This window comes from Somniosus microcephalus, chromosome 16 (assembly GCF_052327205.1).
Source record: "Somniosus microcephalus isolate GS21.2 chromosome 16, FLI_Smic_1.0, whole genome shotgun sequence".
In the NCBI taxonomy this organism is placed as follows: Eukaryota; Metazoa; Chordata; class Chondrichthyes; order Squaliformes; family Somniosidae; genus Somniosus; species Somniosus microcephalus.
The window spans coordinates 31082148-31100460 of record NC_141002.1 but is presented as its reverse complement, the minus strand read 5'-3'; the positions used below and the strand labels follow the sequence as shown (position 1 = coordinate 31100460).

The following is an 18313-nucleotide window of genomic DNA, read 5'->3' as shown; positions in this document are numbered from 1 at the left end:
AAGATTGTGGTTATTTATAGTTTCCATATTCACTAATGAAGAGCCAGTAAAATCTTGCCATTTTATTAACAATTTATTTCTGCTTCACACTGATGCAAACATTGCAGTATAACTGCAGAGCTGATCATGACCTGATGGACCCCCAGAGAAGGCAGTCTCATGTCGCTTGAGTGTACCCTTCACGCAGCATAATGCCAAACCAGCTTTAGAAAGTCCCAGCGAAACATTACACCTCCTGCACACTTCATGAATTTACCCAGAACATATCTTCATGTGCTAGCAGATCTCCCCTGGCATTGATCATGATGAGTCAGAACTCAGAAGGTGATTGGGGCAAGGGCGATGCACATATCCACCGAAAGAATTTGGAAATCAGTGCTGGGGTGTGGACGTGCTGGAGGGATGCAAGTCTCTAGAATGAAGAAAGATGTTTATTAGAGATCTCCTCAGAGGGACAATACAGTAAGTTTTGATTGGCTCCTGCAAAATAAAACAAATATACACAAACTTAAGGAAAGATTAGACTTATTTGTTTTATTCCAATTCCCTACATCATAATAGTGACTATACTTCAAAAGTACTTAATTGACTGTAAAGCACTTTACGATGTCCGAGGTCATGAAAGGCGCTATACAAATGCAAGTTCATAATTTCTCCACCCAATATTTCTGCAACAGCAAGTGATGTCATTAGAAGGTTCTGCTTAAATAAACATGTTTAAATTCAGGAATTTTATTCAGGACATCCTTTCAAACTTCCACTGTTCCTATTAATCAAGTTTTTTTCTGGTTGTTTTTGTGGCCTTTCAGAGATAAACATGAATAAAAGAAATGTAACATTTATAATATATTGCAGAATATAAACATCAAACAGTATCACATTTTACCAAGCGCAAAAATTCATTTTTCACAGATATAACAAGCTATGCTAGCAAATAAACCATCCCTTAAGTATAGTAACCTTGTTTGATCAGGATAGTTCATGCTTTACCTTGCTTTGATGCCAATCATAAAAGAAGAATTCTCGGGAATTGCCACCCACCTTGTTGAGTGTCTCCAACTGATAGCCCTGAAGACAGAGAAGCACTCGAGTGCGATGGAGAACATTAGTATTTTATACATAGAAATTCCTGCTAACTAGGCAAGTTTAACCATTCTCTAGTACATTTTGTATTTTTACATCCTTCTTATGTTATTTATTTTATTTTATTTCTAGTGTTAAGACCTCAGCTTAGTGCACAAAGCAAGAGGACAGTTGAACATATATTTAGAAAGTATTTGTTGTGATTTCTTGCCGTTTGCTGACTGTCGATTTCAATGTTGAAATTACTTAGAATCATACAGCACCAAAGGAGGCCATTTGGCCCATCGTGTCTGTGAAAGAACTGTCCAGTTAATCCCTTTCCCTAGAGCCCTGCATTTTTTCCCCTTCAAGTATATATCCAATTCCCCTTTGAAAGTTAATATTGAATCTGCTTCCACAATCCTTTCAGCCAGTAGATTCAAGATCATAAGAGCTCGCTGTGCAAAACAAATTCTCCTTATTTTCCCCAGGATTTTTTTGTTAATGATATTATTGATGGTTTACTTCTCAGTTTGCTATTTATTGGATGGCATTTTCTATACCTGCTTTGATTTGTTGCTGTTTATAAACTTTCAACCGATCAAGTAGAAGCGTGACTCAGAAATTTGCATGAATCATGGTACTGAGTTGCTGGTGCTCCCAAAGAACAACATCATTTTTTTTAAGCAAAGTTTTTACTATCCGGTGCTTGCACAATGCCAGTCGTACTACTTCAGAAGATCAATTCACATCCTTCACCAGCAAACAGCAAAGCCAAGATTCACATCTTTACCCAGAGAGTGGTTAGAATGTGGAACTTGCTACCACAAGGAGTACGATAGCAAAATACTGCAGATGTTGGAAATCCGAAATAACAACAGAAAATGCTGGAAAAACTCAGCAGGTCAGGCAACATCCGTGGAGAGAAATTTGAGTTGACGTTTCGGGTTTGAAGAAGGGTCAAACCCGAAACGTCAACTCAAATTTCTCTCCACGGATGTTGCCTGACCTGCTGAGTTTTTCCAGCATTTTCTGTTGTTACCACAAGGAGTAGTTGAGGCGAATAGCAGAGATGCATTTAAGGGGAAGCTAAACATGTGAGGGAGCAAGGAATAGAAGGATATGCTGATAGGGTTGGGTGAAGAGGGGTGGAAGGGGGCTCATGTGGAGCATAAACACCGGCATGGACCAGTTGGGCCGAATGGCCTGTTTATGTGCTGTACATTCTATGTAATTCTATGTAAATCTGAACTCAGCTGATATCTTTAAAAGCAGATAATGGCACAAGTTACTGCTTTCAAGGCAGCTGGAATAAGACATTTATATCGGGTGTTGCTGGAATATTTTTTAGCAAGTCTTTGCTACAGCATTCAAAAATCTAAAGTAATATGTTTTGGCAAAGGACATTATCATCCAAAGATATGGAGAAAAATAACCGTCGTACAGTAAAGCACTGAAGTGGACCTCAGTGTTTGAGAAACTTATTGGGAGATAAAGACGTATCCTCGCATCAAAGTGTTCCACAACAATGTCATAAAAGAAAAACTCCAATAAGACACCAATTAGCTGGTCCTGATAAAGGCAGCACAATGAGAGACAAAACAAGTGAATATAAACACAAACACAATTTAATGAAATTCTAATCTCTTCAGTGACTCGCTGAGTAAGATTTAACGTGTGTGTGTCTTTTTTGACAGTTAGTTTTTGACCTTGTACACTCCAGAGAGAGTTTCTCAGCAAACAGCAAGACCAATCATTAACAGCTGGCAGGATCTCCAGTCTCATGATTGCAATTCACATTGAAATGGATGGAAGATAAGCTGTGGCACAGAAGCAATGATCAAGGGCAGGGGCACAGCATGGCTACTTTAAGCGAAGATCATCACAGGCAATAAAAGTCTCTGTCAGCATATTTCAGGACTAAACCTATTAACATGTTCAACGTACATCCCAATGGTTTTCAAACTCTTGTGTGTGGGGACCCCTTGCGCATATTAATACACTCCTAGGAACCCCCTGTAATTCCTGTCACGCTGCCATGTGATTCTTGGAAATAGTTTAGACATCTCGGGGGCTCCCTGCAGAGGCTGGCATACGGTCAGTGACAACCTATCCTACCATCTGAAGGATAGTGCCCGCTCCCTAAAGGAACACTGTGCTATCACTGCAGAAAATGTTTTTAACCAGTACATACACAGCAACAGAAAAAATGGGCTTCATTGTAACACCACCACCCCCCAACTCCCAATGGGCGGGCGAGGGTCGGTGGGGTGAAAATATCAGGATCGAGCAGTTCGACACCAACTTGACCCCACTCCCGGCCCTTTAAATTTTAACAAACAGAAATCAGGACATCGACGAGGCTCCTGCAAAAGGCAGGCGGGGGCATAATTAACATTCCAAAGTCATGGCCTGATGACATCATCATGAGTGAGGGGGTAGGCCTGAGCTGTCGGCTGCCCAGCAACAGATCCAAGGCAGGAGGAGCTGACTGGCCAAGGTGATTGCTAAAGGTCAGCTCCTTTTAGCGTTCCTTGTGGGCCAGGAGAAGCTGTAGGGCTCCCACCAGGCCTCACAAGAAAGCCTTCGGCCTCCCCCAACCCCGATCATGGCCCAGAGACTTCTGCTCCACCCCCCACCCCCACCACCTCCCCAGGCCCCGATCACTGACCACCACCCTCCCCACTCCCGATGGCAGCCCGAAGCTGCTGGTACCTTCTGACTGCGGGGGACCGTCCCCATAGCTCCCTGGCTGTGGCCTCCTGCCGCTTGTTTGTGCGCCCACTCACCAGCCAGGCTGTCAATTTGGCCGGTTGTCGGGCGGGAGTCTGCAGCAGATTATTTAAATGAGCAATAAAAACAGAAAATGCTGGAAATACTCAGCAGGTCAGGCAGCATCTGTGGAGAAAGAGTTAACATTTCAGGTCGATGGCCTTTCATCAGAACTGACGAAAGGTCATCGACCTGAAACATTAACTCGGTTTTTCTCTCCACAGATGCTGCCTGACCTGCTGAGTATCTCCAGCATTTTCTGCTTTTATTTCAGATTTCCAGCATCTGCAGTATTCTGCTTTTTTATTTAAATGAGGCCCTGCTGTAAAGATTAGCAGGGCCTCCAAGTGGCCGGCTTTGTCGGGTTTTCCACGCGCTTCCATGCTCCACCGCACCCTCCCCACTAATATCAGGCCAATGTGGTATTGTCTGTGTTTGCTGACTTAACATATTTCATAGAATCATAGAGCACAGAAGGAGGCCATTCGGCCCATCGTGCCTCTGCCAGCTCTTTGAAAGCATTATCCAGGAACTGCTTCCATCACCCTCTCAGGCAGTTAATTCCAGATCATCATAACTTGCCGTGTAAAAAAATTCTCCTCATCTCCTGGCTTTTTTGACAATTATCTTAAATCTGTGTCCTCTGGTTACCGACCCTCCTGCCAGTGGAAACAGTTTCTCCCTATCTACTCTATCAAAACCCCTCATAATTTTGAACACCTATTAAATCTCCCCTTAAACTACTTAATACAGAATTTTCGAGACACTCTTGCTCTCAGTACTTGATATGGCCCTCCCAGACAAAGCAAAATCCCATTGCCCTTGCTGACCCCCTAGGGTTCATAGACCTCCTATGAAAACCTATGCTCTGGCCAGCCAACTGAAACACTGGTAATGCACAGTGATAAGAACTGGGCTTACTGAATGAAAGACTTGTTTTATTTAACTTAAGGTTTTATTTGCAGGGAATTAAGTGTTTTTATAAAAAAACACAATTTCCAAATAGTTATGGAGTGCATAACGAGGAAAATTTAAAAAAAAAGACATTTGTGATTTACAACTTAGCTCTCTCCATAATTACAAACCCAACATCACAAAATAAGAAGAGTGTATTGTCAACATCAGGACAATCAGCACTTGTACTGCTCGTGTACACAGCTTCCAACAATAGATCTTACAAACTTCAGATATTCAATGTATAACAGCTAGCTGCAGTTAATATACAGCAAAATACGGTACATTAGCTAGTCCTTACTATTCCCTATGCACGTCACATGTCACAGACTCCATTTTTAAGCTTTCTTCAAACCCATGGATTAGGGATCACATGTTCCGGCGCAATTTGATTTATACATAAAGGGACAACACTGTTTTTACTAACTCACGCCGAATGGATGAAAACCATCCCAAATTATATTCTCCTCGTCTACAACCATGTTTCACAGTTTTGCGTGTGTTACATTGCAACTCTGGGGACCAACAGTCAGTCCAACCGTCTCATTAACAGGCTTGCTTGCAATACTTAGGAACAGCGGTATACAGTTTCAAAGGTGTTTTGATAAGTCTGGGCTACAATGGCAGTGTCATTCCATCGAGTTTGTTTCCTAAGGATGCTGAAACATGGTGAAAAGGGACACTTGTCCACGATTATGGGGCTTTGTTTCCCATCAAAGTAAGAGGCACCAAGTTTTTCAACAGTGTGTTGCCACTGAGGTGTAGGTGGACATCTCCCGCCGTATTGTGCTGAACGGAGAGAGCTCAAGTTCTGTGGTAAATTCATTGTCGTTGTCGTCACTTGCGACAGTGGACGACTTTGGGCCGCATTCCTCACAACAGCAGCAGCAGCAGTCCAAGAAGGCGCGGCTGAACGGCTTGCAGAGGCAGAAAAGGACCACTGGGGTCACGCAAGACTTGAAGAACAAAAGGAACTGACTGATGAGCTGAAGAAGATCTACCGTCTGCTGGGAGACCCCAGTGGCCATGTAGGCAGTCACAATGTTGCAGATGTTTTCGGGGATGATACAGAACCCATAGAGAATGGTCAAGGCCACCACCGTGCAGTTCATCTGGCCTTCGAGCTGAATCTGGCGTTTATTCCCTCTGGCGCAGGACTTCTCCGCCTTTCTGATTTTTCTAGCGGTTACGATGGAGCTGCCGATTGTGAAGAGGGTGGGCAAACAGAAGTAGCAGCCAAAGTACCACCACATCCTGGCGCTGTCGTAAGTAAGTACCAGCACGTAAAGAGAGTCCGGTAACTTAGGAGATATCTTCACAACACACCGGTCTGCTGCCAAATCGGAGGCCGCTACCTCCTCTGTTATCAACTGCCGAAGAGCAATCTCGGGAAGCGCCAGCAACATGGCCCCCACCCAGATGACGGCCAGCTTGGCCGTTGTCGATGAGCAGTTCTCAATCATCTCGTAGTACATCTGCACATTGGTGGCCGCTCGGAACCTGTCAATGCACAGCGCGCACAAAGTGAAGGTGGTGACTCCGAGGGAAGCAACCTGTCGGAGAAAAGGTCAAGAGAAAAACGTTACAGGCGCAATATTATTTATTATGGCACGAGGAAAAGTTCATGAGTGAGAATCAACATCCACCATTAGTTGATGCTATTTTTATTTCTGTTTTTTTACGGTTATATTTGACTTTATTTAGCAATATTTTAACAATATTGTTCAGTACTGTGGGCAGGCAGAAACATTTAGTGCTGGCCAGATCAGTTTGGTGGATGAGTGCAAGAAACTCTTTGACTAGGCACTTTTACAGCAGTTGCCTGATTAACAATGTGAGTGTGCTCCCTACACACTCAAACACTGAAGAATGCAGATCATAGAATCATACAGCACAGAAAGAGACCATTCGGCCCATCGTGCCTTTGCCGGCTCTTTGAACGAGCGATCCAATTAGTCCCACTCCCCCGCTCTTTCCGCATAGACCAGCAATTTTTTTCCCTTCAACTATTTATCTAATTCTCTTTTTGAAAGTTACTATTGAATCTGCTTCCACCACCCTTTCAGGCAGTGCATTCCAGATCACAACAACTCGCTGTGTAAAAAAATGTTTCCTCATGTCGCCTCTGGTTCTTTTGCCAATCACCTTAAATCTGTGCCCTCTGGTTACTGACCCTTCTGCCACTCTAAACAGTTTGTCCTTATTTACTCAAGCAAATCCCTTCTTGATTTTGAATGCCTCTATCAAATCTCCTCTTAACCTTCTTTGCTCTAAGGAGACCAACCCCAGCTTCTCCAGTCTCTCCACATAACTGAAGTCCTCATCCCTGGTACCATTGGAACATATAGTCTATATAGATATATTTATTTTGCTAGGTATTATTAATAAATTTGACAGTTCCTACCAAAATTTAATGCTCATAATTTACACGTAAATCAGACTTTACTAATTTAATATATATTACTTTATCTCAGTGTAGTTTTCTCTTTTTTTTTAAAAACTTAGCAAGTATTTATGAATATAGTTTTAAGCAAAAATGTTTGGGGGATAATCCTCAATTATAATATGTGTTATCTCCTAGAATGGAAGAATGCTCTTCCCATTTCCTTTATCCCAGTCCCTCGCTGCTATCAAGGGGAAGCTAGATAAGCACAAGGGAGAAAGGTATAGAAGGATATGTTGATGGGGTGAGATGAAGAGGGTGGGAAAAGGCTCGTGTGGAGCCTAAACACCGGCATGGACCTATTGGGCTGAATGGCCTGTTTCTGTGTTGTAAATACTTTGTACGTGTTGAGAGTGCGCACACAGGAGGTGCCTTTATCACACAGAAGGCCCCTTTACTGTCTCCATGCAGGCAAAAAATTAAACAGTCGACTAGTCTGAGCTGGGCTCCTTGAGGAGGAATCAAATGATGTTAAAACTGGACAGGCTGGTTCAGAGTTTTTTCATTCTCAGGGTATGGGCACCGTTGGCAAGGCTGGCATTTATTAAGAAATAAATATATGAATGTGGTAAAATTCCTTTGCTATTTTAATGGAAATATTAACCTGTTTATTGCACACTGTGATTTCACCCCAAAAGGGAATTAAAAAGATACAGTTTTGGGCACGTCGGAAATGTTTAAAAAGGAAAATTCAACATTTTATTGTCTGCAGATTTGACCACTTACAGGTTTTCTAAAGAAAGTTTTACATTTATATAGCACCTTTCACGACCTCAGGACATTCCAAAGCACTTTACAGCCAATTAGGTACATTTGAAGTTTAGTCATGTGATGTAGGAAACGCAGCAGCCAATTTGCACACAGCAAGATCCCACAAACAGCAATGTGATAAATGATCCAATAATCTGTTTTACTGATGCTGTTTAAGGGATGAATGTTGGCCAGGACATCGAGAGAACTCCCTTGCTCTTCTTCAAATAGTGCCATGGGATCTTTTGCATCCACCTGAGAGGGCAGACAGGGCCTCAGTTTAATATCTCATCCGAAAGATGACAGCTCTGACAGTGCAGCACTCCCTCAGTACTGCACTGAGGTGTCAGTCTAGATTATGTGAGCAAGTCTTTGGACGAGATTTGAGCCCACAACCTTCTGACGCTGTGTCAAGGGTGACACCTCTGTGATTTTTTTTCAAAACACCATTACCACAATCCCTTTAAAGTCAAAAAGTTATACCAATTGCCAATCTTGCGTTAAAGCAAAATCATCCTCTAAACTGCCAATCTGGGATGATGACTGAATTTTCCACTCTTCGGGGTTCAAAGTTAACTAATTAATTGCTGAAAATGTAATATTTTCTTTAAAAAGTTCTTGAAGTTCTGAACAGATCAGCTTCAAATTTGGTTTGTGTGTTAATGTGAAGCATAACACACATTATGCATATATCTAATATACAGCCATTGTAAAACTTTCTCAAAGACTTCATTCTATGTAATGCATCCAGTGGCTATTACTGGACCGCTCCAAATCCTTCATTTTGTTTTTTTCCAAAATCTGCATTTTAAAGATCATTGATCTGCAATAGTATTTTATGCTATATGTCATCACAAGCACTGACTTAGATCACAGTTTACCAACACTGCCCATCCACCATCTTAAATAGCAACTCCCTCCACCACTGGCGCACCGTGGCTGTAGTGTGTACCATCTACATGATGCATTGCAGCAACTTGCAAGGTTTCTTCAACAGCACCTCCCAAACCCGTGATCGCCACCATCTAGAAGGACAGGGGCAGTAGGTGCATGGGAACACCACCACCTCCAAGTTCCCCTCCAAGTCACGTACCATCCTGGCTTGGAAATATATCGCCGTTCCTTCATTGTCACTGGGTCAAAATCCTGGAACTCTCTGCCTAACAGCACTGTGGGAGTACCTTCACCACACGAACTGCAGCAGTTAAAGAAGGCGGCTCACCACCACCATTCTCCAGGGCAACTAGGGATGGGCAATAAATGTTGGCCTTGCTCGCGACTCCCATATTCCGTGAATGAATTTAAAAAAATGGAAACACTAAATTTACTAAACTTCAGCAGTCAATTAATTAATCAATACTACAGACCACAAGCACCTCACAGTGTAAAATGGAGAGGAGACATACAAACTTGGACTTCTCTGACAGAACAAGACTGCTCTTTGACCTTTGATCAGTCTTATCTTCAAAAGCATCTTTAACAGCATGTTTTTGTTAATAAAGTAATTTTTAAAATATTCACTCATAAATAACGCTTATTTTCTGCTTCCCAGTAATGTGCTAGAGGCAATAGGTTAGGAACAGGATGGATGTTATTAAACTATACAGCAGTATGATTGGGTATGCGTGGCATTAGGGAACCCCCTCAGCTTCAAAACATCCTTCCATGAGGGAACTTGTTAATTCAACACATGAACAAAGTAAAATTCTTCAACAGACTTAGTTTTTAATACCATGAGAACTGTTAGCCGCACTTTTAAATCAGATGTTTTTCTATATGACAGTACTGCTGTCAGCAGAAATTGGAATATTTCTGCTAATGATGCTTCAAATGTTTCAAAATTCTAGTTTAAAATTCTAGTCTGCTATAATGACAGACTCACTTAATCCAATTAAATAGAACTATCAGTGCAGGTAAACCTTATGATTACAAGGTACTGCATACTGTCAGTATTTACATTGGCTAGACTACAGGTTTTGTATGAGTGATAGAGATACTGCATGTATAAATTGCAAATATCACAATGTTATTCTCCTGCAAATAGTTGTTTTAAAGCAGAGTGTTTTACTTAAGTATTGTCCACTGTGGAGCTTTGAATCATAGCTATGATTTCATTTGCAGGAGCAGGGGGTGGAGGGGAGAAGATTAAACTCCGGCCTCTGTAGGTATTGGCTTCTTTTTCACTATACTGTTTCGTTTTACATGTAGAAGTCATAGTTTAGTTTAAATCCAGCACTTTATTTGAATTTAGACACATTTCTCTGCCTGACTTTAGCGATATGCTCTCACCGTTGCATAAAACCAATTTTGTTAAGTGTCTCTTCACATTATGCACAGCAAGAGGAGGAAAAACAGAAGCTGACCGAAAGCAAGAGGTGGCTCAGATAATATCTAGACTCACACTTTTTCACTAATGTTATTGATAGGGGGAAATTCACCCATACAGAATTTTATGATTATAATTTAAGTAAGCAAGGAAAATTGATTATGCACATTGCCTCTTTAAATTTTCTGTTACTCCTCATTTGTATTTCTTCACTTATAATTAAAGGTATGCAAACTCTAGACACTGTCAGCTGTGGCTCAGTGGGTAGCACACTCGCCTCTGAGTCAGAAAGTTGTGGGTTCACGTCCCACTCCAGGGACTTGAGCACAAAAATCTAGGCTGACCCTGCAGTGCTGAGGGAGTGCTGCACTGTTGGGGGTGCTGTCTTTCGGATGAGACGTTAAACCGCTCTCTCAGGTGGATGTAAAAGATCCCATGGCACCCATTTTGAAGAAGAGCAGGGGAGTTATCCCCGGTGTCCTGGCCAATATTTATCCCTCAACCAACATAACAAAAACAGATTATCTGGCCATTATCACAATGCTGTTTGTGGGACCTTGCTGTGCGTAAATTGGCTGCTGCATTTCCTACATCACAACAGTGACTACACTTCAAAAGTACTACATTGGCTGTAAAGCGCTTTGAGACGTCCAGTGGTCATGAAAGGCGCTGTATAATTGCAAGTCTTTCTTTCTTTACTGGCATTTACTTTGAAAACACTTATGAGACCCTTTGATGTGTTTGTGCATTTAACAACATTCCACCACTCCCTCAATGTTCTCCCTTTTCACTCCTCCTTTCCTGAAAGAACTGATGCATGCTGGGGTACGACTCCATGGGCACTCAATACCCATCAGTACCTCGCCTAAGGGATCATTCTTTGAGTGTGCGTCTAGACAACGGCTGGGGTTTTCTGCTTCTGCACCCGCTAGCCTACGATCTTCTGCCCATTCACTTTAATCACGGGCTGATGAGCTCAAAAGCAGAAAGTCCCTGTCAATGAGGGTTAGCAAGCTAATCAGCAGTCAAGTGTATTATAGCCATGTCTGATCTTATCCTCACCTGAAATGATCCACATTATTAGATTGCAACCAAGAGCAGGAACCCTGGCTCATTGTTCCCCTCCCTGGATCCAAACAATTTGTTGGCTGAGATCAACTGATTCATCACAGGGCAGAGATCAAACCTGGCACCTTTTGGCCTTAAACCTGGCACCTTTTGGCCTGTACGGTATTTAACTAATTTCAAAGTGTAACATATGTAGAAATATAATGACCATGTTATTGTAGAAGTTCACTTTTGCTTTTGCTGCTAATTAGTCACTTACAAAGTCCAGATACTGCAAAAAAGCTATTTTAAAAAGTGAATAGAATGCTGGGATATCTAACCAGAACATTACAATATACGTCTGCTCTATGCTAAGGCTTTACAATGCGTGGGCCAGACCTCACTTAGAGCGTGTGCTCAATTTTGATCAATATGCTACAAAAAGAGCTTGCATCAGAAGGGTTACAGAGAAGAGCAAGACTGATCCCCTGTGCAAAGGAATGAACTATGGGGGAAAATTAATTATTATATTATATTACACTCTTATATATGTTTTCATTGTATTAGTATAAGAAAAGATTATGAGCAGCTTAAGTTTTCCAGTCTAGAAAGGAGTCAGCTAATGGCGGGTGGGCCTCAAGGGAGCACATTCATTATCAAATGGTATAAATAAGATGAACCCAGGTTATTACTTTAATGTACATCAGGATAAAGTGCATAATTGCAAATTAGTGAAAAGTAAATTCAGAACTGATATCAGAAAGAACTTCTTAACCCAAAAATAGATCAATTCTGCTAGACAAGATAGAGGTACAAAAACATTCGGGTCATTGAGAATACAATTAGATGCCAGAATGACAGAATTTATGTACTGGAGCGATGAATTGCAATGGGTCAAATGGTATTTTCTCATCCCTGCCTTTTCTTATGTTGTTCTGCATGTTAGAAATGATGTTTCAACTGAAGTGCACAGATATTCACCTGAAGTTATCTACCTTACAACATGTTAGAACTAGTAGGACAATCATCATGTGCTTATCTGGCTGAAAGATACCAGGCTATAGTCAAGACCTTTTTGTGCCATATTGGCTTGTGATAAACCTTCCACTCAATGTTAATATTGTATTTGTCCAGTAAATTATAATGTGCATATTTTCATTTTAAAAGCACATTAATTTGGTAGGCAAATTAAAAGCACGCTGAACATTTCTATGAATACGTTTGCACTTTTTCCAACGTGGCAGATGTGTACCAGTTTGTCAATCTCATTTATATACTTTGTGCACCGATTTAATTCATGTCATTTTGTATTTTTTATGCTGTGGGTTGTACCGCGTGATATTGTGAGATGAATGTTGGGACAAGCGGATTGGACTCCACGGGCTTATGTTTGTACTGTTGAAGTTTGATCTGTGTGTAGTTCAGCGGCAAGTATGGGGGTGGCCCGTAGTGGGCTTATTATGGCGGGTGCATGAAGGAGGATCAGGCAACTTCTGTTTGGACTGGCATTCCATGACAGGAAATGATCGGTTCTGGTGCAATATGATCTGACATGTAATCTTGAACGTCTTAAGCACTACTGCCTTTGCAATGGAATGAAGCATTTCCTTGAGTGCCCGTGCAATATTAGTAAAGCTCATACATAGAAACATAGAAACATAGAAGATAGGAGCAGGAGTAGGCCATTCTGCCCTTCGAGCCTGCTCCGCCATTCAACGAGATCATGGCTGATCATCCAAACCCTAGCACCCGGTCCCTACACCGACAGCCATCCCACCCAAGCCCTATCCCCGTAACCCCGTAACCCCACGTATTTAATCTCCCCTAACACTAAGGGTCAATTTTTATCATGGCCAATCAACCTAACCCGCACATCTTTGGACTGTGGGAGGAAACCGGAGCACCCGGAGAAAACCCACGCAAACACGGGGAGAATGTGCAAACTCCACACAGACAGTCACCCGAGGCCGGATTTGAACCTGGGTCCCTGGCGCTGTGAGGCAACAGTGCTAACCACTATGCCACCGTGCTGCCCCAAAGAAGCCCCAAATACCAAAGAAGCGTTCATTTGTATTAGTGGTGGGAATGAGGAGGACAACCTACACATTGACAGCTATGGCACTCTTGTGTGACCTCGGGCCCATCCAAGTATTACAAATATTAGTTAAAAGACCTTGACCAAAGAGCAATATTTTCGTTTCATCTTTGTAATCAACTGCTGAAACTATTTTGAATGAATTGATTTCGCGATGCAGGGAAGCTTTCTGTGGTGCTGAATTAAGCGATCTCTGCAATTGTATCCCTGCCCTCGGGAGGGGAAGTCAGCCGGGTTCCCACTTCTGGTCACGATGCATTCACCCCCCCCCGTTAGAAAATGCAGGAAGGCGCGGACTTCCCAGCTAGGCCTGCCAGTGGGCAAGGTACTGAAGGGCTGATGGTCACGGAACCATATATATCCCAGCACGGGTCACTGCTTTCAGAAAATAAAACTGGATTAAAAAATAAAAATAAACTGCACGTCTCAAACTTTCTGTATTTGAAGGCATTGTGTTAAAAATAAAGTGCATCTGGCAGATAATTCCGAATCTCTAAACCCTGGATGAGGAAGCACATTGATGAGCAATATTGTTGTGTCTGACACACTAATGAAGGCTTGTTAACGTACAACGGTTGAAGTCGTACTGCAGCAGTCTATGGATGGATCCTACATAGAAACTGAAAGAGACGCTGGGGCCCCATTGTTAATAGGGCCGGATTACAAACGCATTGAATTAATTTTCACAGTTGAGCATCACTGAGGCAGGATTACCTTAAAATGATTATCAGTTTCAGCTCAATAAAATACCGACTCATTTAGTCAGTAATTGGCTGGCATCCTTCTGCCATGCCCCGTTATTACCAGTAAAACATATAATTAATTCTGTCTTATTTCACTTCAGGAGTCATTTAACAGGATCGATCAGTGCTGATTGGCGCTTTGTGCTTGGGTGCCTTATCCTGCTGTAATATTACTAACATAAATCAGCCGACAAGAAGCAATCTAACAGCTTATTGGAGTTGCAAAGCATATGCATTTTCATAAATAACCAAAAGGACAGGTGGGACTGAATGTAAGTTTTGTGCTTGCACACTGTTTGTATAAGGCTAATAGACTGCTGTAGCAGAGTGATTAATATGGTAATTATTAATTTAGGTGATAACATTTAGCTTAATGTAACAAGACAGATGAATGGACAAACTATTTTCCCTGTCACGTCGCTACCAAGGAAACTGAGATGAAGCAAGATAATAAACTTTAAGCAGCTATTCACTAATGAAGCGGCCTTCTTTTCAGCTGTAGTACAATATATTGTTTAAACATCAGTTCTGAGTTATGTTCTCCTGAAACATGAAGCTATATTTTTCTTTCAGGAACTGACTGACTTGCTGTGTACTGGGTTTTATTCCAGTGTCCCTGTATTGGTATTGACTTCTCTTTAACAGGTGCACTGGGTATTTGAATTCTGCTGTCCATGGTGATTGTACACCCACACTTTATGGCTGCAGTTCTAATGCAAGTTCAGTGGTGCTGTGAAACTTTACAACATTGCTGCAGTAGCAGTATAGCTCCAGAAGTGGGTCGTGACCCACCCCCACAGGGCAGCGATGAGTGAATGGAGCAGGCAGTCTCACATCACCATATGGTGAATAGCTCCAGTGCGGAGTAGGACCCAGTTTAACAAGTGCTCAGAGGGCCCTGAGATCTCCAGGACACACTCACCTAACAGCACTGTGGGAGCACCTTCACCACACGGACTGCAGCGGTTCAAGAAGGCGGCTCACCACCACCTTCTCAAGGGCAATTAGGGATGGGCAATAAATGCTGGCCTTGCCAGCAATGCCCATATCCCAAGAATGAATCATTTATTTATCATATTTACACACTGATTTAAATGTTATGGGAGTGCAGGTTAGTATCAAAATGTGCGTACAATTCATTCATGACTGGGAAGGTTATTTTTATTCCTCACCTCAAGATAAGGGATCACCTTGCAGGAAAAATCTCCAAGCAGCCACTTTTTAGTCAGCTCATGAAATATGACCAGAGGCAGACAGAAAAAGATGATGAGAAAGTCCCAGAAAGCCAGATTGGCCAATAGTGAGTTGGAGATACTTCTCATGTAATAGTTGTGGCAGACAATGCACATGATAGATAGGTTTGCCATAATCCCAATCACAAATATGACAATGGAGAGACACATGACAGCGTAGGCCCCATAGGAGTCCTCGGTCACAGGGTAGAAAGGGTTCTTCAGCTGGCGTCTCCTCCCTGGTGCTTGTACAGGTAGCACTGCCGGAACACCCTCCAAGATAAAGGCGCTGGAGGTGTTGTGGAATCCTTCTGCTCTGCTCTGTGGGTTGGAGCGATCTGCCGATGTATTGAGAAAGAGCGGAGCAGCTTCCTGCTCCTGGGGATACTGGGACTCGCTTGACCCAGTGGAGTTATGAATATGAGAATGTTTACCCTTCTCTCTCTTACTTTTGACTCTTGTTCGGTCATTGTTTTCAATGCCATTTGTTCCCCTTTTAAACCTTCCAGTCGTGCTTATTTGGAAAAGCCCATCCTGTCGCCTTCTCACGTCCCGTGACTGGCTATATCCCGTTGTTCTGGTTTCCATGACAGCAGATGTCTCAGGATCAAACTTTCCATGGTGAGATTCCCTGTGTCTGGTGCCACGTTTCCCCACAAATCCTTGCAAATTTGCCCCACTTTCCCCGGGAACGTTCTCGCGGAGGTACTTGGAGAACTTTGGCATTTCCCACCGGTGCTCGCCATTGACCGACGTCTCATTGAAACGCAACCAAGCAGGATCCCTTCCCTTTTCCTTTATTAACACGCGAAGGTTACTCGGTGAGTTGTACTCACGCCTCAGCGCAGGGCCTGCAGCACCTCCACCTCCACCTCCCTGCCGAGGCACAGACCCAGTAACTTCCAGCTTCGATGCAGTTGGCTCAGGAGAAACCCCGATTATTTCATCTTCCTCAGTCTCCTCAGTCCAAGTGCTGTTTAGCTGGACTTGTTTGGGGCTGGCTGAGGCAACCCAAACTCCACAGAGTGCAAGGGCGAGCACCGAGCCCCGCATCTTCAGACTGCCGCTCAGCCAACAGGGGCGAAATCAAAGGACAGGACAATATTTAGAAAGGCACCTGGGCCTCTCCCATCTCACAAGAGCTCAATACTCGGTACCGTCGGGGCCGCTTGCATGGATGAAGACATCGGTAGGTTGCAGCTTCGTGCTGGCAGTGTTAAAACATTGTCAGAAGTATTCTGCCCGTTAACTCGAGGCTTCTTGGGAGCCCAGCGGGGGACCCGGCATCAACAAGGTACAAGTTTGAGCATCACTGAGGAGCAACAGGGTCAGACCCTGCTCCGGTCCCTCTCCACCCCCACTTACAGCGCTCTCTGGGTTTGATCTTCTGGCAGATTGTCCCTCGGTGTTGGCCAGCTCTGCGCCTCACCGTAACTCGCCTCTCGCTGCTTCCAATCTCCGCTTAGTTTCCACGTAGCAACCGGAACGGTTTCGTTTCTGAACCCTATTTGACTGGGGTTTTTTTTGGTGGGGGGTGGGGGGGGGGGGTCCGGCACACGGAGCTTTCAAACTTCTTTCCCCCACTTGGGTTTGAGGGGGAGGACCCGAGCAGATGAAACAGCCAGAGAGTTGGGGTCCGCAAACACTTTGGGGAAGAGGGTCCAAGGAGCGAGCGAGCGAGCGAGCGCCGGTCCGGGTGTGCGGAGTGTGTTCTGCGGAGGTTGATGTGTTCCCCTGGCGGCTGGAATCTCCCCAGTCCTGATCTGTCAGAAGAGATCCATCAGGAGCCGATCCGCACCCCAACAGCTGGGGTCAGTCAAGGGGGGGGGGGGGGGGGAGGCGGCGGGGATGGTCCTTTCACTTATCTCGGGAGAACCCTCCAACCAGCAGAACGATCGCACGGCTATTTCACCGTCTTCACTCTTGTCGCTTCGATCAGTTCTTTTCACTTAAAACCACAACATTTTACAAGGTGGCCGAACATTAGAATGGAAGATCACTATTTTCAAGCAAGGCTTCTCCCCTTTGCTCATGCCACACGTTTCACCCCAGACCCTATATCGGTGTAAATAAATGACTTAACTTCCCCCCTTTGAATGGGGAGCGTTGACCACGGATTCCCATCACTGCAGCGTCTCTCATATTCCACCTGTCAGAAGAACTGGCCACAAGTCCGGCCACCCACCTGGCTCTTCTGTATCCACCTGGAGCACAGACAGTCCTCGGGCACACACACACACACACACACACACACTCGTCTCAAAACATCACCAAGACACTGTTCCACCCGAATAATATGCCAACAGCTCCCTCCTGTGAAAGGAAGTCATTGCAACAGAAGCGAACACACTACCACAGCCTGATTTGAGCTTAACATTGCCCTTCTCCAGCTCTGCTCCTTAAAGAGACACTGCCTTTCTTGGAAAATTAAAATACAGAAGAGAGAGAAAAAATGTTTGCCAAGGTCTTGACCCAGAGGTGTCACAATGTGTCAAGTATTGGAGGAGGGAAACTTCACAGACAATTCAGGGACTTGGCAGTACTTGTACACATGGTGACTGAGAATTCACATAGAACATGCAGTGTCTCATTGCACCACTTGCGCGGAACATCACCACAATTGGTGTGATCTAACCACACAGGCTACACCGAAGAACCTTCCATCTAACTCTGCAACTGAATCAAATACATCTTTTGGGCTAGAAATTTGGTGCCTTAGTGCCTCCTGTTATCGCCTCCGGTGGGCAATAACGGGGCGCTGAGGCCTTATCGCCCAGGTGTGGCGATGCTACCACCGCCCGCGAAATTTGTGGTGGCGGTAACCCCTATTGCCACGCCCGCCTGCGGCCGGAGATCATGATGTCATCCGGCTGCACATCGCCCTGGTAA

General features: G+C 43.7%; 1 protein-coding gene across 1 annotated transcript; it reads right to left on the bottom strand.

Moving 5' to 3' along the window:
* Positions 1-4925: 4925 nt before the first annotated feature.
* gpr37a (G protein-coupled receptor 37a) lies at positions 4926-17755 on the bottom strand. Its single transcript, XM_086008749.1, has 2 exons — positions 15365-17755; positions 4926-6341 (listed from the first exon to the last, which is right to left on the bottom strand). Exons 1-2 carry the CDS (start codon positions 16475-16477, stop codon positions 5526-5528), a joined length of 1929 nt encoding a protein of 642 aa, XP_085864875.1. The 5' UTR covers positions 16478-17755; the 3' UTR covers positions 4926-5525.
* Positions 17756-18313: the final 558 nt, after the last annotated feature.